Raw genomic sequence first — 27,921 nt, 5'->3', positions numbered from 1 at the left:
AACTAGTATGATTTAATCGAACGTCTTAATGATACTGAAATCCGGTAAAAATCAACTGACACACAATTGTATCAAATGATATACATATTTTTGTTCAATAAAACATTGCATGTTTTATGCAAGCATTTAAAAAAAAATCCATAATCAATGAAAGTTCTGCATCTTCATACTTGTGTGTAGTCATATTTAACTTTGATCTTCCACCGGAGGGCAGTCGACAAGAGAAGGGGTCGACACAAACAAGCTTTTCGGGGAAAGTAACAATTTTGCTTAAGATGTAAAAGTCATAGAAATAAGCATGTTAAAAATAATACAGTTGGCATCATATGGCTAGAGTCCTATTTTCAAGCCTAATCATGTTGCATAAAGTTTTCTGTGATAACTGAGCTGGTAAAGGATCAGTCCATTTTTATTCCCTAAACAAACTGCACAAGTGTCCAAACCCTGTGGGAAAGACATTGGAATTGCTTAAAAAAGGAACCACAACCAATGCTGCCAGTGCCTCCAGTGACATTTTGGAACAAGCAAATGAAGAAACATACAAATTATGAATGTAACCAACTGTAAATGTTGACCAAGAAGAGAAAACCTGGATGTATTTCAGACTTTTTATGAGTTTGTGAAAACCCCAGGAGGAGGTTGTCTCTCTTTTTTTTGAAGTAGAAATCATTTTTAATTTTAATTTGAAAAAGCTTTATGAATAAGCCAACTTATTGTTTGGGTGTTTGCCCTAACTGAAAAAACAAAAACAAAAACAAAACAAAAAAACATGGAAAATATGAAATGGATTGGGGTTAAAATCAGGAGTCAGGAATGCATGCTGGTGTTGGATCACTGAAACAAATTAAGGCACCACTTCATCCTCTGGGGGGCATTAATCAGCTAACAGAAACACACATAGCTGGCTGCAGGCGGCGAGATATTGTATCATTACGGACTAATGACTGAAATCTCCTCATCACACTTTAGAAAAGTTTAAAACAAGGTGTTTACCACTGTTAGAGTCCATGCGGATACAAACTTAATTTTCTGAGCTAAGAAGAGGTCAATGACCATCAAAATTATAAACCGGAACCCTAAATTAAGTTCTGGACAATAAATAAGTAAGGATATATTTGTGTGTATTTAGCAGCATGCTAAATGATGTAGAAACCCCAAGCGAGCAACAGATGGGTGATGCAGCCTTTCTAATGAGTTGCAGCACAGTTTGCTGACTGACGCAGTCTGGTGGGATGAAGTCGTGTCCCTGTTCAAATTTTTTAGCTCTTCCCTCCAGCTGCTGCGACGACACATCCGCTCTCCTGCTCAAACACAAGCCGGGAGCCAGGAATGCTGTTTATTAGAGTCTTGCCACAACCAGGAGATGAGCAGCTATTACTCATCCTGGGAGAGAGTCACTGAAGTTGGCTGTTCTCCTTCTTTGCCAAGTTTAGACTTATTAAGCATGAAGACAAGCTGAGACTACAGCTTTGTCTATCTGAACCAGGGTACAAAATAATGCGAAACAACCCTTGCAATGTTTTAACTGGCTGAAAAACGCTCTGCATGCAAACACACTAAAAAATGTCTCCACCCAATCTGTAGTTGTCAGTGTCAGAGAAATTGCCATAGTATATTCCTTCTTTTCATGGCCTGAAACGTTGATTTTGACGCTCTGATTTTGACATTAGACAGCCGTCATATTGCTTCTTTAAACTGCTGAACGGGCGAACAACAGGAACTGAGAATATGAAATGAGGATTGGGGGAACTTTGTTTTCAGTCCACCATCCTCTCCAGCGTCGTCAGATGCCAAGATCTGTCAAGCCGTACGTCACTTTGACATGAGCGGAGCTGTGCGTTGTGAGCAGTCATGTCCTGTGGTGACGGCATCTCCAGAAATCACATTCTCACAAATGGGTCCTACTTTTACATGCTGTGAAAACAAAGCTTCTCAAGACTATCAGGTCATGAAACAAAACAATAACATTTTTTTAAATTACATTTTCAGAACGTCTATAGAAATATATTACTTTGGCACTTCTGGATGGCTTTTACCTATAAATTTGTTTAATGCTTAGGTGTGTCAATCAGTTGTAGACGAATAGGGAGCGGCAAAGTATTTAATGCTTAAATGTTTTTTTCTGTTAAGGAATAATTTCTTGAAAAAACATTTTGAAAAAATATAAAAATTTAATAAAGATTGTTTTTCTGTTTAACTCTTTTTTTTACTTTCATCTAAAAAAGTGCAAACTAACTAATTATGAGCAGTTTTAGCCAAAAGTGTCATCCCAAGTGGTTTCTCAAATTACTGTCTTCTAGCCAACGTCCAATAAATAAAAATTTTCCATGATGACAAATTTCATTTCTCCACGAAGCCTGACGAGTCAAAAAACAATCCCAGTTGGGGGCTGGTTTATCAAATAGCTTCCTACAGAGCTCCAATCTATTCCCCAGGCTGGAGAGCGCCCAAAACCCAGTGGAGGGGTTTAGGCTGAAGACCTGCTGTTTTGGGGGTAAATCGTAAAAGAATAGCCCCCTCAATGTCTGATACGTCCATTGATTCAGACCAAGAATTCATACAGGTCATTGTGCAAGAAAATGCTGTAATAAGAGAATAAACTGCGCTTTCCGGAGAGAGACGACTTCCAGCGGTGAGAGGACAAAGCCCTGTAAAATAGATACACTTCACCTGCAGATCGGAAAGCTCACCAGGGCGTCTAAAAGTGTGGATTTAAAAATAAAAACACAATAAAGCTGGGTTGTATACATAACTGATAACTTTAATGTTTTAAACGTTTATAGTGGCTTCTAGAAACTTGCTTTGGTAATTAAACAATTAGAAACTAACATCGAAACTTAGATTTCTAGCGTTTCCTTAGTTTGCCTTGTTTCCTTTAGTTTTCTCTGTATTTTTACCAAAGCTCGCCATCATTTATAAGTATTTTTCTGTTGGCACATCCATATTTAAAATTTGCGCATGAAATACGCAGCAATCAGAAAAATTATTCACACCCAGAGTAAGAACGTGCCTTGCTTCAAGTTAAAAAGTGTCTCAACCCGCTGTGCTTTTGAAACCCCAGGACAACGTCAATGGGCGAAAAGCGAAACGGTTATCCACGGGAGAGCGGCGGGTCAGCATGTGTTGATGTGTGTGTGTGTCTGCATCTGTGAAGGTTGATCTGTCGAGACCCCCTACCTGGGCATCATGCTTCCTCCACTCCTGGGCGTGCTGCTGGTGCTGTTGCAGGGTGGCCCTGGCCTGCCTCTCCAGGCTGCTCGCCTCCCGCTGGTGCTCTTGGACCAGGTTGTCCTTTTCCGCGCTGTGTTGCTGCTGTAGCCGCGTCCTCTCCTGCTCGTGCTGTGCGTGCTGCTCAGCCATCTGATTGGACAAGCAGGCAAAAAGAGACTTCATCAGCCAACACACGCGCTCCAAACCTTGTCGTCATGACAACTTGTCCATGTACGTTTTTCTTTATCTTCATCGTCCCGTTTCCACCAACACTTTCATCCAACCAGAGTGCCGGGCTAATTAAGCAAGATTAGAAGGGATGTGGTAGAAAAAAATTTTTTTTAAAAGAAAGCGGAAAGTTTTTGTGCATCCTCACATCGCCAGACACGAAAACATAATGTGACGTGTTTACATCTATCCTGCTCCCCACACCCCCAACCCTCAAACCTCCCACTGCTAATTGTAGGGACTGGCCCTTAATGTCCAAGTCTCTCCCTTGTGGCTGGTCTCATTCGTCTCATTCTGAGGTCGGCATATGAAAGGGTCGCCGGTTTCTGCTATGTAAGAAAGCTGGTAGGGGTTAGCCATCTGGCGGCAGTAACCACCATGCCCCATGCTATGCGCTTGACAGAATGTGAAAATCGGCTTAGGCGAAGAATATGATGATTATTATAATCCGAAAAAGTACGAAAGTTTGAGAGGAAGACGCTTAATGATTCTTGACAGTCCCTCTGTGACAGTTTCAATTTCAAAGTTTAAAAGATAATATTTGTGTGGATATTTAAAGTTTATCCACCTTGAGGGTGAAATCCAACATTCAAGAGAAAATATTTATGAAAATATTATAAATGGAATAGTTTAAACATAAATATCCCAAAGATTTAAGTCTGGTAAAAAATTAAATCCATAACGTCACAGTGTCATAGAGGAAAATGCTTCTAATGGGACCAAAAGCTTTAATTTTTCAGGGTTTAATCATCCTGTCAGTTGAAGCAAGTCCGTTTTCTAGCTGAGCTGTAAGAGGAGTCACCTGCTGGGATGTGAAGGCCGGGCCGGTGAAGCTCCCAAGCCTTTCCCAGACTCTGTTCCCACTCCCCTGTGGTGGAGTGAGGGAGAAGCAACCCCCACATCGTCCTGCCGCTCTGGTCCAGCCCGAGCCCTGAAAGGACAGCAGGGGCCCGGGGCCCACTAGCCTCCCTGCTTTGAAGCTAATCCGCACACATTGTGCATGACGGCACCCTACCTGGCCAACCAGAGGAGCGAAGATCGACAGTCTCTGTGCCCGATGTCTGCTCTGTACATGGCACTGGCTGTGAACACCAAGCACTATTCAGAGTGGGCGATGAATGAGGAAATATCTCCAGGAAGCTGGATTCCAACTTTAAAAAGTAGGGATGGCCATATAAATGCTCATTTAGGCATCCAAAGATTTATTCTTCTGGTTTTGCTGCACAACGACTGTCAGAGGTTTGCATTCAATCATCTCAAAATTCACAAACTTTGCCCAAAATTGACAACTTAATAATCTCAAACACACACAGCAAAAAAATATTGAGCTTCTGGAGTGGCCCAGAATTCAGCCCTGTAGAAAATGTGTGGACTTTTGCTGAAAAGGAAGAGTCTGTGCCAGCGTACTAATTTAAATGGATTCTACCATTTTTGGCAACAAGGACTAGAATATTCAGCCAGAACTACACTAGAAGTAGAAACTTGTGCACTCAATTCTTTCTTTTTTGAAATCACCCAAGTTGACTTGTAAATCATAATGTCAATCGACCAAAAAAAAAAACAGTTAAGACAAACAGCTAAAAACCAACAACATTCAACTCATTACCCCAAAAAGGATTTTTATGCATTTTAGATTATCATTTCAAAACTCTATACAAACATTCATAATAAATTAATGTCAGACATGTGTTGTTGGCAGTGTTAGCACATAATACCTGCAGGATCAGAAATGAAAGAAAAAAGAAAGACAGGGCAGTGGGTAGAAGTGCACAGTTCGAAGGGAAGTACAACACAAAGAAGGAACAAAAGGATCTAAAAAATTATGGAAAAAACAGAAGGAAGAAAAGAAAGAAAATAAATCAGGACAAGAAAGGAAACAGATAAGGAGGAGGTAGGGCACAAAATGAAGGGAGGGAAAGAGGAAGACGTAAAGAAGAAATTACAAATGATGCAATAAATTAACAAATGCAGGACACCAAGAAGATACGAAGGATAGAAGGAAGAGAAGACAAAAAGAGGGATAGAAGTCATAGCAAAAGGAAGAGCGGAAGTAAAGAAAAGGAGCATTAAAGAGTGAGGACAAAATTAAAGACAAATGCTCATAAATACTCAAAGAAGAAAAGAAGGAAGGAGAACATTTAGACAAAAAACATGAAATTAAGTCTGGAAATGCAAACGTTTTTCCTTACTTATTGTGACACAAAAAAAGGTGAAATCCAATTCCAGACTCTTCCAGAAAACAGCGACCCAGCCATGATGAGTTCACATAAACTTCTGACTGGCACTCTAGTTTTGCCAAACGTCCTGAGAGAAAGGTCAATACTAAGAGGTTTATAAGTGAAAGTGTATTCTGACAGTCTGTTGGATATGGCACATTTTTTTTGCCTTTTATTCCTTCAAATAAAATAAACACTATTAAAACATATATTATGCTTCGGGATTTTTTAAATCCAAAACTGGCTTAAAAATGAAGAAATAACAATGAAGCTAAAATATGAAGATCATCTTTTTTATGGTGCTACTGGTAATGTTGATACTATAGAAAACCCAACAGATAAAATGTATCACCTCTACTAACAACTCATTCAGACATGAAACACCTCCAAATCCATGCAGAATATGCTGCCTCACAGAAATCATTAGATTTATGTTGGAGGAACTCTATCAAACAATCTTTATCAATTGACAGAGATTGATAGACTTCATAACATGGGTGTTCTGGATAACAGAAATGGGCAACATTGATATAATGTGAAATCAACAATTAGAGGAGAGAAGCAAACAGAGAGCATTCCCTAAAAGGAGCCTGGATGTGACATTACGCATGAGATGCATGCAGTACAGGATGCTGCGGTTCTTAAAGGGACCAGCGTGGCAGTTTTCTAGGAAACAGTGAGTCAGTTAGGGCACAATTTGGAGCTCCAGAGAATTATGTGGTCCAAATTGAGATTGGACAGTGAGGTAAAAGGGCTACTTCTGCTCTGAAGAGGACTGACAAGACTGGTCTCGAGCGGAAAAATGGCTGGAGCTAAATTCTGAAATGGAAAAAAGGCAACCGTCTTCTCTTCATTGTAGGGTTTTTGATGGACAGAGAGTTCCAGAGAGAGTGAATAGAGACATGCTCTGTCTACTTATATACTTATACGTCTATAAACTAGATTTCTTCTTCATTTAATGCGCTAGTCTGACACATGAAGAGTAAAGCTGTAAAGCATTTCCCACAAGTGTTAAGCTCTCGACTCCAAACCAGCTATAAGACCGCTCTGAATTTAAGCTAGATCCAGAAACCGTGCCTGACAGCGTGGAGGGTCAGCTGGCCAACAGCTCCCCTCTGATCTATTTCTCCACTTGCAAGTATCACTAAAGCCGCCCTGGAGGGAATTTGCTTCTCCGAACGGACTCCAGCACCATGACCCCTTCAATCTTGTGACACCAATCTTTCTAGAGCGGAAGCAACAACACACACATGCAGGCCTGAGAGACTGGGAGCTCACAAAGAAAGTGTCAAAAATTGAACATGAAATAGCATTCATAAATAATAAAACAGTCTTCCTGTCCATTCAAATGCATTTCCATTGACTGATGTGAAAAACCTCTCATCAGACAGCTAAATCAATCGTCTGTGTTTTCATCTTATAGAGAAAAGCGTTCCAGATCACCACGTTTTGGCCATCCCAGCTTCACCTCCTCAGCAGACGATGATCATCATATAAATACAACTTGAAAATCATTACTTTGTTGCAGCAAATCAGAGTTTGGGGGAAACAATATTTACTTGTAGGCAACTTAACCTGCATTGTTTGACATCAGTTAAAATATGTTTATTTTCCACCAACACTCCAGTGTTAAAAGATTTTTGTTTTCTTCTTTTTCTAAGAAATGGTTAACGCAATTCAACACAGCTGTTCAGCCGTGGTGCATGTTAGTAAGGAAATGGTTTCCCCTCTCCTTGGAAGTAACACTGGCCTCATACCCCTTCATTCACATCAATCTACCGCAAATTACACGCAGCGTAAACTCCATCTAGCCAAAAAATGAGAGTTAGCATGCTTATTAACGCACAGGTTTGGTGCCAGTTTGGTGCTTGGGAAGCAATCACGCTCTGGATACGGAAGGGAAATGGAGACGTTACAGCAGTTAGTGGCGCACCCTTATGGTGTGTCACATGGTCACACTGTGCATGTCAACATGGGGCAATGCAAGCCCATTATTATTGTTTCTTTTTAAACTTAACAATAATTGTGTTATGGAATGAGACCAGTAAATTCAAATGCAGCACTCTGTGCCGTTTATTGCAATTGCATAATCTCACATTCAAAAATTGAAACTTTAATTTGAGTCAATTTATTTAGTAAGGAGAAAAAAAACATGCAACAATTAACATTTTTCATGACAATGTAATAAAGGTGATTACTGAATCAGGTGAACCGTTCCCGTGTTAATTTGACACATTAACAAGCTGAAAAATCAAATGTTCTGGCAGAGATCTTCAGAATTTTAAAGTAAACTCTAATGGCATCTTTAAGAGTTCATGATGCTATCATCATTAGGGGCCGTTAGGAGAGATACAGGCCCACAGCATCACAGATCTTCCACTGTACTCAACAGCACACGTGGGGTTATTTTCCACACTTTTATTCTCTGTTTCACATCAAACCAGCCAGAACTATTTGTCTAATAAAAAAAAATCTCTATTTGTGCTTCTATTTTTGTTTTGATTTTCTTATTTCCCCTACCATCCCCTGCACTAAATGTGGAGGCAAGACAAACTCTAATCCTTATCCAGACATGTTCGTCAAGCCCCAGTTTTTTCTGGCATTTTCAGCATGTACGTGAAAATGTCAAATCAGTCTCAAGTGTTCTTCATGGCTTAAATAATTAATTCAGCTTTGTGAAATAACATTCAATCCTATGGTTTAATTAAATATAATGTTTCTCCATCAGCCAGTGTGTTTTAAAATGTTATCTTGACTCTAAATTGAAAACGACCCAAAGAGATAAAATGACAAATGAACCATGCAGCCCGCATTAGTGTTCAAAAGGCCATGATAAAAATATTTTTTGGGTTGGAATCAAAGAGTAATGTAAAGCGTGTCCTTTAACATGAGAAATATCCGGCAGAACAGATAGGAAACAGCAAAGTATTCCTAATAGATGTCAGCTCTGACGGGCTAAGCTTTCACTCACAACACGTTACTATTTGGAACAAAAGCAGGAAGAACACAGAGTTCCAGCCTCATACAAACCTGCTGCTCGTATTTCTGTCTCAGTGCATCAAGATGTAGAGAGAACTCCTTGGCCTGGCTCTCCCTTAGGGTTTTGGAGCGGATCAAGTCCTCCTCTACCTTCTCCATCTGGTGGTGAAACAAGAAGAAACAACAAGATGACAAACTTCAAGATTTTTTAAACCTGTGAGGATGAAATCTTCTACAATTCACAATATTGAAAAACATGTGACATTCACTTTGACTAATATGTAGCAGAGTTAAATAACGTTTAAGTTCATTAATATTCATAAATTGCTTAATCTCATAACTCCACAAAAAATCTATGTGAATATTGAATCCTAACATTTCCTTATCCAGTCTGCATGTCACTCAAAAGATGAAGTTCTAAATCTTATTTCTTCAGACGTACTGAGAAAATTTTTTTTTTTTTATAAAATGTCAACAACTAATCAACAACAGAATCAAGAATCTTAGTTATTGTTTTCTCAACTTGATTTAACACAAAAGAAACAAAAAAACTTAAAGATTAATAAAGAAAAACAAACTTGAACTAATTTGTACACCTATTATAAAATAGGGATGTTTTTAATAGAAAATATTCAGAAGACTACTATCTAAACAAATTAACAAGCTAAAAACGGCCAGGAGTCTTGATTCGGATCTAGCTGAACCTGCTGAGGAAGTTGTCAGGTTATTCTGAAGTTGAAAATCTTCAGAATGTTTCTGAAGCCTGAAAGCATTTTCTTTCCTAAATTTACCCTTAAAGTTTAAAGTTGGATATAAGAACTAGAATTAGGTCACAGAATCTCTCTTTTCAGTAACTGAGAAAATCAGCAAGCCTCTGATAGTTTTTAGGTTTCTATGCTTGGTGTTGTATTTTTGCTTAAAACTGTTTTTACTCAGTTTTAGATAACTGCTAGTGATTATTGATTCTATTGGTTCTGTTTATATGAAAACATATAAAGTTTTAACATGTTTAAATAAAAAAGGCGGCTCTGAGGACTTAAAACATCTTGTTACTTAGAACCATATAAGCTAATAATAGATCCTAGATTTTTATTCCTTTTTAAAGTTTCGATAGTAATATTTAGATATGATACTCATTTTCAATTTATTAAATTTTCACCTTTTTCCTATAAAGCTAAGATTTGTTTCTGCTTTCTTAATCTTTTTTTCTATTTTTTAAGATATTAGCTAACTGTAGATCAGATTCATAATTTCACTGATGTTCTCCATCAATCTGTACATCTTTTCAGTGAAAATTTTTTTTTTGCACTGTTTCTCAATGAATTCTAAAGCATACTTCTTTCTAAAATGTAATAGTAATGTAGTATGTAGTAGTAAGGTTAAATGTTAAGGAGTAATCAGAGTGACTTATGAATAGTAATCTAGTTAAATGCAGTTTAATCCTGCTACAAATGATATTAACATATTCATTCAATGTGAAACAAATATAAGCTAGTCCAAATATAGTGTCAGATTGCAATCTTTGTGTATGAGGAGATATTAAACACAATCATCTCCTTTTTTCTTACCGTCCTCACAGCCAACTATTTTCGTTCTTTGTACAAGTGATGAAAAATAAAAACAGAAGCTGTAATTTACAGAAACATCTCAACGGTGCTGCTTGTAAGACAAACGAAATCCTGAATGTGTTCTTTATTAATCTGTTTAGAATCCTAAAACCTCTTTGAACTCTCCACGCAACACAGATTTCATTCTATACAGCAATGCTGCTTCTTCCTCTTTTCAAACCAAAATAGGGCAGGATCTTCGCTTTAACTGCAGTCTGAATGGAAGAAGTTGATTTTTTTAAATAGAGAAAGAAAGGAGTGACGCAGATAATCCATTTAGATATCACACCATCTGTAAAAAGAGAAACGGCGAAGGACGATGAAAGGAATGACGAGAGGATGAGAAAATAGTAAAAAACTTCTTTTGAAGTACTTTCCACAACATTAAAGCCTTAGCAGGAAGATGCACAAGCAGGGAGGGGAGGCGGAAGAGGAGGAAAGAGCGAAAGAGGGAGAGAAGATGACAGGGATGCAGAGGAGACTGCTCTACGCTCCCACGGCTTTGATGTGGGCTGAGGATAAAGTCAGATTGAAGATCGGGATGCCAGGGGCTCAATGGGAAAAGAAGGAGCAAGCGCGAGGATGGAAGGATGAGAGCAGCAGAAGCAGGAGGAAGAAGGAAAAGTACTGCATTCAAGAGGAGAGGAAACCAAGACTCCCAGTTCAAATATTTAAAAATACTCATGTTGAGGCAATCCTATAGGGGAAAAAAACTCCATCCAATAATATTTGTACCTAAAGTGGGGCAGGATTTTACAAAATAAGAGGAAAATAAAAGATGACATAATTAATTTCTTTAAATTAAGTCTCGGGGAAACAAAGGTTGTTTCATGTGCCAAGAAATTTCCGAGCATAAACTCGACTCCCACACAGTCTCTCATATTCCTACGCCCAGAGTGCCCCCAAACGCAACGATTAAGTGAAAAACTTCACTAATCGGCAACTAAAACTTGCAAATCTCTTTAACACGGAACATTTAAAACATTTAGGACCGCACAAGAAATAGCGCGACTTGTTCAACAACAAGAACAACAAAAAAAATGCCTATAGCAGTAGACAGCATCAGCAGTTGTACACTGAGTGCATATTGATTGGGAAACTTTTCCAATAAACAGCAGCCCACGCAACACCGACCTCTGATGGGAAGGCATCAGCCTGACTAATTAGCGTAACTGCTTATTGTGCGTGGTCCGTTCCCTACTGGAACCCGAACACCCGGTGTCCTGCCCACTTCCAACCTGGGAGGTCATTAAGTGTTAGTGGAAAAATTAAAGTTTAATGAGAAGAATTTTATTTGATTTTATTTGTACAAGTTCACCAAAGAAGAGCGAATGGCCCGAGGGTGATTATGTTTTGGCTCTTACATATAGATTGTTTGAGCGTAAAGCAGTTAAAAGGTGAAGAGAGTTTAATGATTTTACTGCAGAAATTTTTTTATATATAAACGCACAGAGTGAAATAATTAAGCCAAAAAGAAGACTAAAAAAAATTTCACTGGCTCAACTAGTGATGATGTGTGAAAACCCTTAAAATATATTCCGTTTTTATTGTATTAGCAATCCTAAAATTCCTAATCAAGTTAATTGCACGGTTTGTTCATTTTAATCAAAAACCATGTGGTTTTAACAAGCAGTGGGCTCAATTCAAAAACTGTTTTGGCAGCTAAATTATTGAATAATTATTGAATAATAATGAATAAGCTCTTCCATGTGAGCTCAGCAACAAAGACATACACACACACACATACTGTATATTTATATATGCATATATACTGTATATACCTACAGTATATATATAGTAAGATTGGTGACGTTAACTTTGGGGACGTCTGTGTTTGCTGCTGTTTGATGATGTTTTATACTGAGATGATATTTTAGGCTTGAATAGGTTATAACAGGCGTTTTTCCACAATTTGCACAGAACAATAGTCTTTTCCTGCATCCCATCAGATTGGATTTTGAAGCAAAAATGAATCCCCTGTGGGAAAAGAGAAGCAGCTTTGTTGTCCATCTCTGTTGTCACATGTGCGTCAGATTTATCGGCATATCAGAAACAAGTGAATACAAATGTTCTGCCCTGAACTTTTATATACAAAAAAAGCAATTAATTTCATAAAAAATTTCTATGTAATTAATTAATCAAACTTAATGAATTTATTTTCATTCTTAAATCCAGAGATTAAGAAAATCTAAGTTTCCACAACCATTGATATCTTTCTGCTAGCGTTTTAATGTGTTAAATGCTGTTTTGGCCTACTGAGCAGTACTTAGTTTCCAAAAGAGAGAAGAAAAGTGCTCTCTAGATTTTCCAAAGATTTGGGTTCTGTCATAGTGTGTCCTCTTCTCAACTCACCTCACTTACTTTCAATCCGAGTTGGTGTGAGGATTGATTCAGCCACCAAGGTTAATTTTCTGTGTTACGATTTTTAGGTTTACTCTGTGCTTTTGATTACTCTTCTGGCAAAAGACCAACAGTTCATTATGCAATGCACATACTGTGACTGTTTCTGCTTATAAAACAGAAACAGTCCCACATCCTGCACCGTAAGCGGTTGATTTCCCATGTATTCATCCTTCGTTGTTCCAAACATTCCTGGCGAAAAGCCCAAACCTAATCACATCTGAACAAATCCGAGTTATATTTGAGGGTGAGGATTATATTTATGTGTCCGACCTGGAGTTTCATGTCAGTGTAGACCTTCTCAGAGCTGAGCTCCACCTGCTTCTTGAACTGCTCCAGTGCCAAATCGGCCTGCTGGATCTGCTGTCTTTGGCTCTGTTTCGCCCTGTCCAGCTGGCTCTCCATCTCTCTTCAAAGCAAGCACAAGAACAAAGGAATGAATACACTTCACCCAGGCAAAGAATATCAGCTGCAGAAAAGAGGAGAGAGAAATGGTAAACTGAAGAATAGGCCGACTCCAGATCTCAAAAGTGTACAATCAATTATCATACATTTGAATGTGTTCCAATCGGCTGTTGTCTTTGCAGAGGGTAGCATCCACTTCTCATGTTAAGGAACTCTGAAAAAAACCTTAATTATGCAGTTAAATATGTAGAACGGGAGATTATTATTCATTTTTGATGGACAATATAGTAATTAAATGTGTTAATATAAAACATCAAAGTGATGCGTTTTAGGAAATTTAGAGGCCATGATCACACTAAACAAACACTGACTTTTTAGGTTTTTATGATAAGCTTTTACATAACATTCTGAAGAGGAAATCTCTTATCTAAACATAATCCCAATTACTGGCTCAACCTGCTTCCACTTCAGTATTTAGTCAATCCTGTTTAGGAAAACAGTCTATCATGACTCCCCTCTATCGTCTGGCATCGGGGAGAAATCTTACAGTCCATTTAGAACATAAAAATCCTGAAGTTTCTTTCTTCTGTAAAGAGGAAAATGTTTTAATAATTTGTTTTCTCTAATAGAAATCTGAAAAGTGCTTCTGCATTAAACCCATTTGAGTCAACGCTCTGTAAAACCACCTGATGTTGAGTTTACAGCGGCAAGTCTTTTTGGAGCCCGTCTCCACCAGCTTTACACATCTAAAGACTGAAAATTGATATGATTTACCAAACTGGTGGAACTGAATTTAATTTAGTGGTGTCAAAATAAAAATTTCAAAGCTAAAAAGTCAAATTCCTTGTTGCACACAATCTTAACTGTAAATTTTCTTTATTTACATTATTTGTTTAATTTGAAGTTTTACATAAATTCAATGTAAACTTAACAGGCAATAAATGGATTTTAAATTATCTTACAATTCTGCGCTATAAATTTGTGTGTGTCCTCCATGCTGGTTCGTGATCATAGCTGCCAAATGTCAGGTCACAGAGGAGCAAGTAGAAGAGGATTGACAGGCATACTGAGGGGGACAGCACCGTACCAAGACCTGTCAGAGTGCAGCCAGCATGCCCAGCCTCGACATCATATACAGAAGCAACTGAACAGCTGTCAAGCTTAACAACACAGGAGTGTGTGTGTGGAGGATAGGGCGGATGTCGAGGCGGATGGATGACAGAGGTAGGTATGAAGGTTGAAGGTAGATATGAAGGGGTTTATTTCTGTATCCATTCAAACAAATCCACCCTCCCTCCCACCACGGGTCGCGCAAGGCGAGTTTTTACTCTACCCCAGCTGACATCGGGGCAAATGGCAGAGTGCACCCTTGACTGATCAGTCAGTCACAGAGCTGAAATACTCACATCTAGACCTATAGGCAATTCCAGCCCTTCAATTATCCTAAATTTCTTCAAATATTGAACCTTTCTGCTGTGCTCCTAAAGTGCGGCTCCTTGCAAATTCATGCAAAGTGATATGCATCAAATTAATGGTGGCGAAACATTTTTAGAAACCTGTAATCAACACGAACATCAAACAGTTTATGACTGTCACACATAAAGTGCAGGGTGAACTCGTGCATTCAGTCACACTTGGACAGTAAAAAAAACCACATCTACTGGATCATGCATGTCAGAAAATTATGTGTGGCCGATTAATTGGCCTACTTTGTATTTGAGATGTCCGCCACACCACTCCTGGAAAAACTTGCAAGTAAGCCTATTCAATCCAGTTTTACTAAAATAAAGCAACAGATATGATGCACGACCGGCTCCCTGGAGTTACAATCCTACAGATCCTCATTCTGATGCAAAAATATGTCAGCGTTACAGACAACACTGCATGACCAGTTTTGCATTCTTCCTTTTCTTTGTTTCATAGTGTGAAATAAAGAACAGGACGTAACATGTGCTGGTTGTGTGTCGGTGCACTTTCTTCCCTATTCTTGTAAGTGAGCGCTCTAAAAAGGTGTGGATAATTATTCCCCCCTGGACAGTTGAACAACCGGGGAAGGAATCCTGACCAGTGGGGGATCCATTTAAACCCTTTAGAAGAACAGCTATTAAAAAGGCAGGGTACGAAATTTCAAGTGTGTGTGTGTATTTTCATGGAATGTGTAAGGTACAGAGTGTATTCATGCCCCTTAAATTTGTTCACTTTTTCAACATGTTATTGGGTTTTTATATAATTTGTAATATATCAACAAAAAGTAAATCAGAATCATAAAGTGAAAGGAAAATGTTAGACGGTTTTAACTTTTTTTCCCACTGTATGGAATCCAGTGCAAGGAATTCCTAACCTGATTGATTTAGAAAATTCAAAATTCCTCATGTGTGGTGGAGAAGTAACACTGCACATCAACCTGAACACACTGCCTCTACAGTGAAACATGGCAGTGGCAGCATCATGCTGTATGGACACTTTTCATCCATTAGGTGACCATCAATCCAAAAACGGATGGAGTTAAAAATAGAAGTACATTTCTTTGAAGCTGCAAAAGGTTTAAAATCGAAGATGAGGTGCATCTTCCAGCAGGACAGCCCTATACATAAAGCCGAGGCTACAAGGGAATGGTTCAACCAAAGAATAGTGAACCCAGACCTGAAAGCCATTAAGAATTTGCAGAAAGACTTAAAAATTCATCCTCACTGCCACTCTCCATCCAATCTGACAGAGCTTGAGCTATTTTTGAACATACCCCAAGAGACTTGCAGTTGTAATTGTTGTGAAAGATGCGTCTTCAAAGGATTGACTTGAGGGGGCTGAAACCTTTAGAAGACTATATTGTAAAGTAAGACTGTGATTGTGATGGGAAAACATAGAAGACTTTAACGGGTGTGGATACTTTTGCAAGGTCCTGGAACATTCAAACTATGTAGGGACATGCAACGCTTTAGCTTTTATGTGTGCTGTCAAGAAAATCCGAGCTCATCCCACTTCCCCATGCTGGAGATTTTAGTTTAACAGTAATAATAAATAAAGTTATCTTTAAAATGAATCACTCAAGTGACATCAAGGCCCAACAGTAGACTTAAGTGTCAATAAAGTTAGTTTAACAGTAATAATAAATAAAGTTATCTTTAAAATGAATCACTCAAGTGACATCTAGGCCCAACAGTAGACTTAAGTGTCAATAAAATAAATCTGGTTGTGTGTGTTGTTTTTGTCTCATGCAAGCTTTGCTTTAATTCTACTTTTCTCTATTTAATCATAAGAAATCATAGTCAGTCAGAGAGAGTCATTAAACAGGAAACGCAGGTTTCCTGGAAAAAGAGGAAGTAAGTTTCCAGCCTGCAGATTTATAAAAATAGCTGAGACTATTTCTTATTTTAAAGCATGAAAGTTTAAAGAATTAAATCTAAACATTTTGAGTAATTGGATAAGATTCAAAGTAAAATACTTATATTAATATTGGTTTACTTGTAATAATATTTACACTTACATTTGTGGGAACACTTACAAGAAAAACAAGTAACTGTAACTTTAGTATTAAATAATTAGAATCATGGATTATTCTTGGTTTCTTTTCAGAAAAACATCTGTAATAACTCACATTAGGATTATAATAAGTATAATTAATAAGTTATGGTTATAAAATCATAAATGAATGATAAATCAGAGAAGCTGAAGAAAATAAATGTGATATAAGTTATGGTTATAAAATTATAAATGAATGCTAAATCAAAGAAGCTAAAGAAAATAAATGTGATATAAATGTGATTTTGACATTGAACTTGAAATGGTGTAAAAGGTGTAACTGCAATTAAACATCACTGATATGTTGGAGGTAGAGAGTAGGTGAAAGGTGAAAGGCAAGGAACTAACAGGAGAGCAGAGATGATCAACGCCTTATTTAGAGAGTAGGTGAAAGGTTGTGCAGGCAATGGACATAGGAGGTTGAGCAACTCTGAGACATTAGCACAGACATCAGGACATAATGTCTGTAAGACAGTGATGGATATGAAATCATCTGAGCAGTCAGCCAATGAAACAAGCCCAGCAACAGTGCTAGCCAAAGAAACCCTATAAAAGGTGAGTGCAAAAGAGGAACCTTTCGTTGGATCCTCCGGGCAGCTTCGAGCCAAGATCGAGATGGACAAAGAACTCTGCAGCTGAAGAAGAGCCGGGGCCACGGAGCCGAAGACTGTCCGGCCATGGGGACCAACCCGTCAGCCCTACAACCTGTGGCTTCAAATCGCACTTCTCTCATCGGCTGGGTTCAGACCCCAAAGACAAAGATGAAGACAAAGGCAAAGACAAAGAAGAAGAACTGGTGCCTTCCTTCCTGCCAGCACCAAGTCCTGTGTGACCTCACCATCCATGCGGAGAAGAAGCTCATCAGACCTACAGAGATTCCTGCCTTCGCTGATCAACATCTTCCTCCTGCTGCAACACCTTCTTCATCATCAGACCTGCGGAGATCCTGGCCTTCATCGATCGGCGTCTTCCTCCTGCTGCAACACCTTCTTCATCATCAGACCTGCGGAGATCCTGGCCTTCATCGATCGGCGTCTTCCTCCTGCTGCAGCACCTTCTTCGTCGTCGTGCCAGGTCTGGGGTTCGAGGCGCCAGGCTCCGTCCGTCTCTCTCAAAGGTTCCCTTTTTTTAGTTTTCAGTGTCAGCAGTAGGGAAAGATAGACTAGATGATTGATTTTACTTATTTGATTATTTCTGCTACTGAATTAAGCTGTACTGACCCTTGCAAAAATGCCTTACTAATAAAATATTTAGCATAAAGAAAATCTAAAAGATGTTGTGGACATTCAGTTAATGAGTCACCTTAAAGTTCTTTGATGGTTGTAAAATAGCTGTGATGTTTGATTCTGGAGAGGAAGAGGGGGAAAATGTTTTATAGGTTGCTGGTAGCCCAAATTTAAAACAACATCCTTGGGACTCGCCCGAGTCACTAAAACCTACCTGGTTCAATAACAAATGCAAGTTGTAAAATAGAGAACGAGCGACCGTTAACAGGTGTGCTCTGTGAAACTAGTTGGCTGTAGGCTGCTCAGTCTGGCTAATTCACAGAGGGAAGAAGGGTGAGACACCTGGATGTAGGCCGTTAAAAATCAGGTGAATCGTTTCTCGAAACCAGCTTAAACAGAGTTTACTTCAGTTCTGGACAGGGTAAATCCCGGCAGATTTAGGAAACTCAATTAACCCGTTAGAAGGAGAGCTGGTAGCACATCTCCCCTCTCAGAAGAGGAAGCAGAGAGTGAGAGAGTAGAGACAGGAAGGAGGGGGGGGGGTGTTGCGCAACAACAAGTGGCGCCCAACGTGGGGCCCAGACTAGCGGAGTAGGAGGGCCCAGATACCAAGTCAGTAAAAACAGATGTGAGGATCTGAATAGCTCACTTGGTTTGTTAACTCTTAGGGAATAGAGTTAATGGTGACTGATATGGCCGTCAGTCACAACCCTTGCAGTAACTGTATGGCATACAGGTGAGGGAAAGCTTCTACTGAGGATAAATGACCGGATCCAGACAGTGAAGCTAGTAGCCAACATAGTCTAGACCCATCCCTGCTCGAGAGCGCAAAGAGAGGCTTTGGGGGATAGACAACTCGAACCGGCAGAGAGACGGAGTGATGGATGATCACTTCGAGGAGGAAAATCTGGGGAAGAAACCGGAGGAAGCCGGCCGCCCAGATCGTTTGGAAAAGGAGGAGACCTCAACAGAACTGCATCAACTTTCTACACAGCTACTGTGACTCAGACCTGAAGCAAGGGGGGACGTTGGTTCCAAGAATGAGGAACTGAAACATCAACCCCTGACAAAGGAAAGTTGGCTCAGTCTTGCTGGAGTGGTTCGTGATGTAATGCTGACAAGAAAAGAAAAGACCAGCCTGCAAGCATGCACAAGAAACACAGAAAAGTATCATCAGCTGACGATGGATGAGGAAGCACACCGCGTCCTCCACTGCAGCCATCGAGAAGACATCCGGCAACAGAGGAACAAACACCAGCAGCTGACATCATCACACAGACGCAGACATGGTTAAAGACATCCTGCTGGACCCGGAGCTTGAAATTGGGCCAGCACAACCCACCAGTAAGAAACGACCGCAAGCGACATCTGAGAAGCCAGGACAACTGGAAGGGACAATCTACACCGATGGATCCAGAAAGGGGTCCGACCAGTCGGCATACTGGGGATTTATTCTGAAGCAAGACGGCAAAGAGAGATGCCGTCAGAAAGGAAAAGCTCCCGGTAGTGCTCAAGCCGGAGAAGTAACGGCAGTACTGGAAGGATTGCTGGAGCTGGTGAAAAGGAAAATCAAGATTTGTGGAAGAAGAAAGCAGAACTGAGGCTCCGCCCGAAACTTGAGGTGCAGCGACAAGGCGCACACCTGAGAAGAAGCCCTATGGAGGGGCAAAGATGATGACCTTTCGTGCCACTAAGAAAGGTTGTCTCTGCCGGTGTCGAGGTGGGACAGAACACCTAAGGACAGGTGGTCCTAGAGTAGCACGGGGAGCAGGTAGTACGGTGCGTGCATAAGGCCCTCGAATATGCAGGCGTGCTACTCCCCCGTGAAGAACTGAGCAAGCAGGACTGCTGGATGTCCCTTCAGCCCATCCGATGCAGCTGTGTGACTTTGAGGTATGTGGTCGATACGCAGGGCACCCAGGGCAGCGGATGGAAGGTTTGTTCATCAAGAGCACAGTCCCATGGGGTTCAGTCTGCATGGATGTAGCAGAGCCAATGGGGATAACAGGAAAGAGAGGTGAGAAGTACCTCTTGGTGCTGATGGACACAGTGACAACTGCTAGAAGAGCAGGTCTTCCCCTGCAGAGGAACTCCGTTCACGTCACAGAAAGCAGGGAGGCGAAGACACTTCTCCTTTTTGCTCAGAGAAGAAAAAGGGAAGTTGCAGCTCGAAGTGTCACTGAAAACAGGGCAGAGAGTTTGGATTAAAGCTCAAGATCGGCCTGCAACTACGGTGATCAAGCTGAGATTCAACGCCCGAGTTTTTGTAAAGCAAGTACTGAACTTCAACACAGTACTACTGATGAAGAAAGGGGTCCATGAGGAAGCAGTGCTCAAGCCAGTTCTTAGCTACAGCGAACCAGAACATTACGAGAAGATGGCCAGAGAATCAAGCACCATGCCATCCTACAGTAGACTGGCCACTATTACGGGAAGGTTGCCGTTCAAAGAACAACTTCAAGGCTTTGGACTGGGAGGGCCGTGAAGAAATTGGACTATGCTAAAGAAGAACTCCTGTCACCACCTGATGGATTAAAATGGAAAAGGATCATGATTACGGATAAAGCGTCATGATGCTTATGCTTTTTGCTTTGCTCTGCTGAACAGCCAGAATTTTTTGTTTTTGTTTGAGGCCTTCTGTCTCAGCCCATCTTCCCTAAAGAATCATCCCACATCCTGAAGAACTGACAGTTCATCCAGCGAAGGTTCCTGTAGAAGAATCAGAGCGATCCAAGTTTTCTTCGACATTCATCACCTCATGGGGGAAATCAAAACTCCAAGGAGGGGGTGTCAAGAGAAGTGGAGTTTTGATGACTACACTGAGCCCTCTGTGACAACTGAGGATGAAGAATCTGCATCTTCACATCCCAGACGAACATCTTCTCTTTCCAGGGGATGAGGACGGCGAACTGCAGGAGGGTGATGGACTCCCAGCATGTGAAAGGTCTGACCTCGTGGAGGGGGTGTCAAGAAAATCCGAGCTCATCCCACTTCCCCATGCTGGAGATTTTAGTTTAACAGTAATAATAAATAAAGTTATCTTTAAAATGAATCACTCAAGTGACATCAAGGCCCAACAGTAGACTTAAGTGTCAATAAAGTTAGTTTAACAGTAATAATAAATAAAGTTATCTTTAAAATGAATCACTCAAGTGACATCTAGGCCCAACAGTAGACTTAAGTGTCAATAAAATAAATCTGGTTGTGTGTGTTGTTTTTGTCTCATGCAAGCTTTGCTTTAATTCTACTTTTCTCTATTTAATCATAAGAAATCATAGTCAGTCAGAGAGAGTCATTAAACAGGAAACGCAGGTTTCCTGGAAAAAGAGGAAGTAAGTTTCCAGCCTGCAGATTTATAAAAATAGCTGAGACTATTTCTTATTTTAAAGCATGAAAGTTTAAAGAATTAAATCTAAACATTTTGAGTAATTGGATAAGATTCAAAGTAAAATACTTATATTAATATTGGTTTACTTGTAATAATATTTACACTTACATTTGTGGGAACACTTACAAGAAAAACAAGTAACTGTAACTTTAGTATTAAATAATTAGAATCATGGATTATTCTTGGTTTCTTTTCAGAAAAACATCTGTAATAACTCACATTAGGATTATAATAAGTATAATTAATAAGTTATGGTTATAAAATCATAAATGAATGATAAATCAGAGAAGCTGAAGAAAATAAATGTGATATAAGTTATGGTTATAAAATTATAAATGAATGCTAAATCAAAGAAGCTAAAGAAAATAAATGTGATATAAATGTGATTTTGACATTGAACTTGAAATGGTGTAAAAGGTGTAACTGCAATTAAACATCACTGATATGTTGGAGGTAGAGAGTAGGTGAAAGGTGAAAGGCAAGGAACTAACAGGAGAGCAGAGATGATCAACGCCTTATTTAGAGAGTAGGTGAAAGGTTGTGCAGGCAATGGACATAGGAGGTTGAGCAACTCTGAGACATTAGCACAGACATCAGGACATAATGTCTGTAAGACAGTGATGGATATGAAATCATCTGAGCAGTCAGCCAATGAAACAAGCCCAGCAACAGTGCTAGCCAAAGAAACCCTATAAAAGGTGAGTGCAAAAGAGGAACCTTTCGTTGGATCCTCCGGGCAGCTTCGAGCCAAGATCGAGATGGACAAAGAACTCTGCAGCTGAAGAAGAGCCGGGGCCACGGAGCCGAAGACTGTCCGGCCATGGGGACCAACCCGTCAGCCCTACAACCTGTGGCTTCAAATCGCACTTCTCTCATCGGCTGGGTTCAGACCCCAAAGACAAAGATGAAGACAAAGGCAAAGACAAAGAAGAAGAACTGGTGCCTTCCTTCCTGCCAGCACCAAGTCCTGTGTGACCTCACCATCCATGCGGAGAAGAAGCTCATCAGACCTACAGAGATTCCTGCCTTCGCTGATCAACATCTTCCTCCTGCTGCAACACCTTCTTCATCATCAGACCTGCGGAGATCCTGGCCTTCATCGATCGGCGTCTTCCTCCTGCTGCAACACCTTCTTCATCATCAGACCTGCGGAGATCCTGGCCTTCATCGATCGGCGTCTTCCTCCTGCTGCAGCACCTTCTTCGTCGTCGTGCCAGGTCTGGGGTTCGAGGCGCCAGGCTCCGTCCGTCTCTCTCAAAGGTTCCCTTTTTTTAGTTTTCAGTGTCAGCAGTAGGGAAAGATAGACTAGATGATTGATTTTACTTATTTGATTATTTCTGCTACTGAATTAAGCTGTACTGACCCTTGCAAAAATGCCTTACTAATAAAATATTTAGCATAAAGAAAATCTAAAAGATGTTGTGGACATTCAGTTAATGAGTCACCTTAAAGTTCTTTGATGGTTGTAAAATAGCTGTGATGTTTGATTCTGGAGAGGAAGAGGGGGAAAATGTTTTATAGGTTGCTGGTAGCCCAAATTTAAAACAACATCCTTGGGACTCGCCCGAGTCACTAAAACCTACCTGGTTCAATAACAAATGCAAGTTGTAAAATAGAGAACGAGCGACCGTTAACAGGTGTGCTCTGTGAAACTAGTTGGCTGTAGGCTGCTCAGTCTGGCTAATTCACAGAGGGAAGAAGGGTGAGACACCTGGATGTAGGCCGTTAAAAATCAGGTGAATCGTTTCTCGAAACCAGCTTAAACAGAGTTTACTTCAGTTCTGGACAGGGTAAATCCCGGCAGATTTAGGAAACTCAATTAACCCGTTAGAAGGAGAGCTGGTAGCACATCTCCCCTCTCAGAAGAGGAAGTAGAGAGTGAGACAGTAGAGACAGAAAGGAGGGGGGGGGTGTTGCGCAACAACAGTGCATAACCATTTGCAAATTTTCAGTTTTTAAAGAGAAGAATGTTTCCCAAAATTAAAAGCAATAAAGAAAACTAGAAGAGCAACAGCAGAATGCAAAGAACAAAACAGCCCAAGAACAAAAGCAGCGGATACAGAAAGGAATGTGCAGGGTTTCTCTCCTCTTTAAAGTGTTCTGTCTCCTAGTAATTTTGGTTTCTCTCATGTTGGACATCAAACAACAAAGAGGCTTTTTTTTTTCCCGTTCCCAATTCTGTGTACTCTGTAATTATTAATCAAACTCGCTGCATGACTGCCTCTCGGACTCAGTCGAACACAAAAGAATTTGTGGAAAGAAGCTAAGAAGGAATAAGAAAGGAGAACAGGAAACGGAGAGCATGTCACAGAAATAGCTAACTTCCAAAGAAGAGCAAAAGGAAAAAAGGATTTGAACGTATGCTTCACTTGAGAGAGGAGAGAGAATTCATGCGGGTGTACGGGTGTGTGCATGTAGGCATGCACGGGCCTTTGTTCATGAGGCACGGTCCCAAACTCTCTCTGCGACTGACAATGCAACTCAAAGAAAGCACTACGGCTGTGTTGGAACTAGCTGCTGGGCTTACACCTCCAAGGATACAAGAGGAAAAAAGGAGGAAAAAATCCACCAGAGCTAACTTTTAAATGAAACTAACTGTATGAGGATGTAAAGGAGGTCAAGAATAACTGTGTGTGAGAATGTGTGTGGTCACTAGAGTGGCAGACAGCGTGTCACCATCAATAACAGAGCAGAGAGATGAGAAGAAGGAGGGAAAAAAAGGGAGTCAGGGTGGCCTGGCAAGGAGAAGTGGAGAAGCAAAGGAAAAGCAAAGGAGAGGGATGCCAGCGCCAGGGCGGCCTGTCGGCTTTAAATGGATATCTGGTCAGAAAAGTGGAAGGAGAAGAGGCTCAAATTAAAGATGTGCCTTCTCTAAAGAGGAAGTCTTCTCATCCCTCAATCCTCAGCGGCTGTTTTAAAGAAGGGGGGGAACGCGAGCGGTGGGAGGGGAGGATCGGGGGAGGGTTAGTAGTTTCTGCCATTCAGTCGCCCAGCCGACAGGGATGTGGTCGTTTTCCAGGCTGCTCTAACCACACAATGCCACATGCTGCCTTTGTTATTGTATGACACGTGGTTGATACACAGGGAAGTTATGCACACAGTCAGCAACAAACAAATACTTGTTTCCTATATGTTTTCACTTAAAATATCTAATAAGAACAAATGTCAAGAGTTCCCAGATCTTCATGGCTCTTTTAAAATAATAAAGACAAATGTTCACTATGGATTTATGGTACACATTTATACAGAATGTAGGATGTAGATATGGAAACTGTAAAAACTAGAAGTACTAAGTGAGGAAAAAAGAATAAATAAGGAATGTAAGAGATGGAAGAAGTGGACAAAGAAAGAAAAGAACTGTGTAATGAAGGAAGGACACAAGAATCAAGGTCAGACTGCAGGAAGGAAAGGTTACAGGGAAGGAAAAACATATTGACAAACAAAAGCAAAGGAAAGATAAGTAAAACAGAGGAAAATGTAGGAGAAAACTAAAGAAGGACACAAGAGAAGATGGAATACAATCAAGAATGGAACAAATGAAACATGGAAGAATGCAAGAACAAATAGGAGACAGAAAAGGGAAACATAGAAGGACACAAAAGAGGAAGGAAGGACAACACAAAGGGACTCATGGAAAAATATAATGAAAGACAAAAAACAGTCATAGGACATAAGAGAAGAGGGAAATATGGAGTAAAGGACATAAGGATGGAAGGAGGCTGTGAAGAGCAGATAAAAAGGTGGAGAAAGGAAACAGGGAGTTAGGATACTAGGAGGGAAGGAAATATTGAAAAAAGGACAGAAGTGATGAGGAAAAACACTAGAAAGGATCTAACACATGGCACATTCAAGGCAAAGAAGGAGACAGGAAAGAAAAGGGTGAAAGGAAAGCATGAAGCAATAAAGGAAGCATGAGAAAAGAATAAAGGACACAAGAAATAAAGATGCAAAGAAGGTTGGAAGGACACAAAGGAAGAACACAAAACAGGCAGAGGAAAGGAGGGGAAGAAAGAATGGACAGAAGGAAATAAATAAATGGAAAGGGCTGACGGACAAACAGGCACACACAAGAAAGTATAGAGCAAAGCACACATTGAAAGAAAGAATGAAAGAGCCAAGGAGAAAAAGGAGGTAGGACACAAGTAATGCAGGAAATATGGATGGAATTGAACAAGAAATGAAGGAAGGACATATTTAGGAATGCTACAAAGGACATGTGGAGGGAAATTCAGGGACATAAAAAAAAGGAGAATGTATTGGAGACAAGAAATAAATGAAATATTGAAGGTAGAATAATAAGGAAGGACACAAGAAAAAATGAAGTAGGACAAAGAAAGGAAATAATTAAACAAAGAAATGGATGGAATCAGCATAAAGGGAAAGTGGTAAGATAAATGAGAGGAAGGAGGGACAGAAGGAAAAATGGAAGTACTGAGATGAAAACAAAGAACAAAGGATGGGGATGCAGAAGGAAGGAAGGGAAAAAGGACATAAGCAAAGAAGGTTAAGAAAGGAGAGCATGATATTAAAACAATAAAGTTTAGAAATGCAAATATTATCCAAATTCCGATTCTTTTTTCCTTTACAGACCGGGAAGATAGTGAAAAATGACTCCGTACCTTTACAATATTTACAGGAACCCCATAGATATGCAATTATTACATGAGTACACAATGAAGAACCTCATAGCTTATGCAAATGTTCTTTCTTTCCCATCTGAGCTGAGCGTTTAGGAATTGTATGGAGTAATGTGGGTGGAGCAGCACATGGAAACAACTGGCAAACAGACCTGTATGTAAGCTTCCATATGGACGCCTCTGGTCTGTAGAATCAAAAGAGCCAGAGTGCGTGCATACATTGAATGTGTGCGTGTGTGAATGTGTGTGTAAGTGCATGCAAGAGCCCCGCATCTGCGTTTGTGAGCTCATCCACACGGAATGATAACGAATCCACAGACACATCAAAGAGGCCCTGAAAAAAGAGGGAGAACATAAAAAGAGAGAAAATGCAAAACTGAAATATTCAGCGCCCTCTGAAGAAAAAATAAAACAGGCTTCGTTTTCATCCACATCCCCAGAGAAACAGAGAGAGGGAGAGAGAGAGAGGGGGAGAGGAGGAAGAAAAAAAAGAGACTGAAACAAGCAGAGAATGAGAGACAGACCACAAATAAGTGAACACAAAAGAGAGACAACGCAAGGGCGAGAAAATATTAAAGGCAGAACGAGTTGAAAAGGCAGCGCGGAAAAGGAGAGCATCATTGAGCTGGATGGCTTTAAAGCTGCCAACAAATGTGGCCGGTTTGTTGAAAGTAGAGAACTGAAATAAAATGACTACAATGTGTAAGAAGAATGAGGTTCTTATTATCCTTCATCAAGAGAAATATCAGTGGGCACAAGTTGTCATCTGTGTGCTTGAATGGAGCGGTTTGCTAGTGTTCCTGCCAGGATTTCTTAAACTTAGTTTAAGCTATTTTTTAAGAACCATTCACGCTGAAAGCTAAAGCAAATAACAGCGAATTAAAAGAAACTGATACAAAATGTATTTTATTTTTCATAAGTCCCATGTTGAAGACTAACTTGGTGTGTTTTTTGTTTCTCTGTCTTGTCTGACAGCAAACTGACACGTGCAGACATCGCGTTAACTTCTGGGCACCTGACGTTTTATATATCAAACCTTTCTCCATCTATGAGCGCAGATATATTTAAGACCCAAGAAAATATGGTTTCAGACTGGATTCAAATGCAGGTCAAAAATAGCGCATGTTGAAATCTGGGGGAGTTGCAGAGGGAGAAGGGGCTTTACTCAAACACTGGCGGATGTGACAGATGACATTTCAATTCATCTTTGGAAAGCGTCTCTTTAGGATCCGGCGCTCTGCCACAGAGACTGAAAATGAAACCAGTGTTTTACATTGTGAATGTTACCCAAAAAGGAGGGGGGAATAAGAGGAATCTTGACTACTTTATGCTGAATTCCTCCATCTTTCGGAAAGTCAAATTCAAGCACTTTTCATCAATTTTTAAGGTCACTTTTTGAAAGATTTTCCAGTGAAATTTTCAATTGATGATTTCAATTGCTAGTATCAAAACATAGTTCACGTTGGCATACAGTTAATTTATTTTAAACATTCAACCACAAACTTAAATTCTCACAATATATTGATTCACTACACATGGAGTGATGTAAGTTAAGCATTTGTCTCTGTCATTTTTGATAATTATATCTTGAATCTCATAAAAAAGAGAAATAAAGGTTTTCCAATACGATACAATCTTGTATTGTTGGGGCTGTTATCTCTGGCAAAGACGCTTTTAGTGTTGTATGAAATCCTGCAACAGCAACAGAATACTGCAGTGACGATATCAGCAGCAGTAACTCATCATATTCCTCACTCCTCTCTCCCTCATCTGTCATTACAATGCTTCAGCCACTCTCTGTGACCTTCAGCAGCTTGGCTACTGCCATCTCTACCAGTATGAATCCACTGTTGGCATGCAGACTGGGAATTTGTGGCTCTTTTTATACTGCAGATGTCAGAATACATAGCATGCATTTATATTCAAGTGTATTTAATTCTATATACGCTTACATACAGAACAAGTAGAAATAGTCTACGTGTTTAAATATCATTGACACATAGCTGAACAGACATGCTTATTTTGATTATGTTTATGTTTAAACGGAATTCAGGTTTTTATTGGAAACACAGTTCCCAAGAAATATTACCGGGGGGACAGAAACCT

At 40.0% G+C, this 27,921-nt stretch overlaps 1 protein-coding gene across 5 annotated transcripts in view; it reads right to left on the bottom strand.

The window, feature by feature from the left end:
- cep112 (centrosomal protein 112) overlaps nt 1–27,921 on the bottom strand; it is a 133,248-nt gene that overhangs the window by 62,053 nt on the left and 43,274 nt on the right. For all 5 annotated transcript variants that reach the window (XM_023348408.1, XM_023348411.1, XM_023348410.1 and 2 more), the window contains 3 exons: nt 12,914–13,049; nt 8,685–8,792; nt 3,178–3,360 (listed from right to left, as the gene is read on the bottom strand). In XM_023348408.1, the coding sequence (XP_023204176.1) occupies nt 3,178–3,360; nt 8,685–8,792; nt 12,914–13,049 (427 nt within the window). The remainder of the gene's footprint in view (nt 1–3,177; nt 3,361–8,684; nt 8,793–12,913; nt 13,050–27,921) is intronic.

Source organism: Xiphophorus maculatus, chromosome 16 (assembly GCF_002775205.1).
Source record: "Xiphophorus maculatus strain JP 163 A chromosome 16, X_maculatus-5.0-male, whole genome shotgun sequence".
NCBI classification, from domain to species: domain Eukaryota; kingdom Metazoa; phylum Chordata; class Actinopteri; order Cyprinodontiformes; family Poeciliidae; genus Xiphophorus; species Xiphophorus maculatus.
The sequence above is the reverse complement of the archived record's forward strand: the minus strand, read 5'-3'. Positions and strand labels throughout refer to the sequence as shown.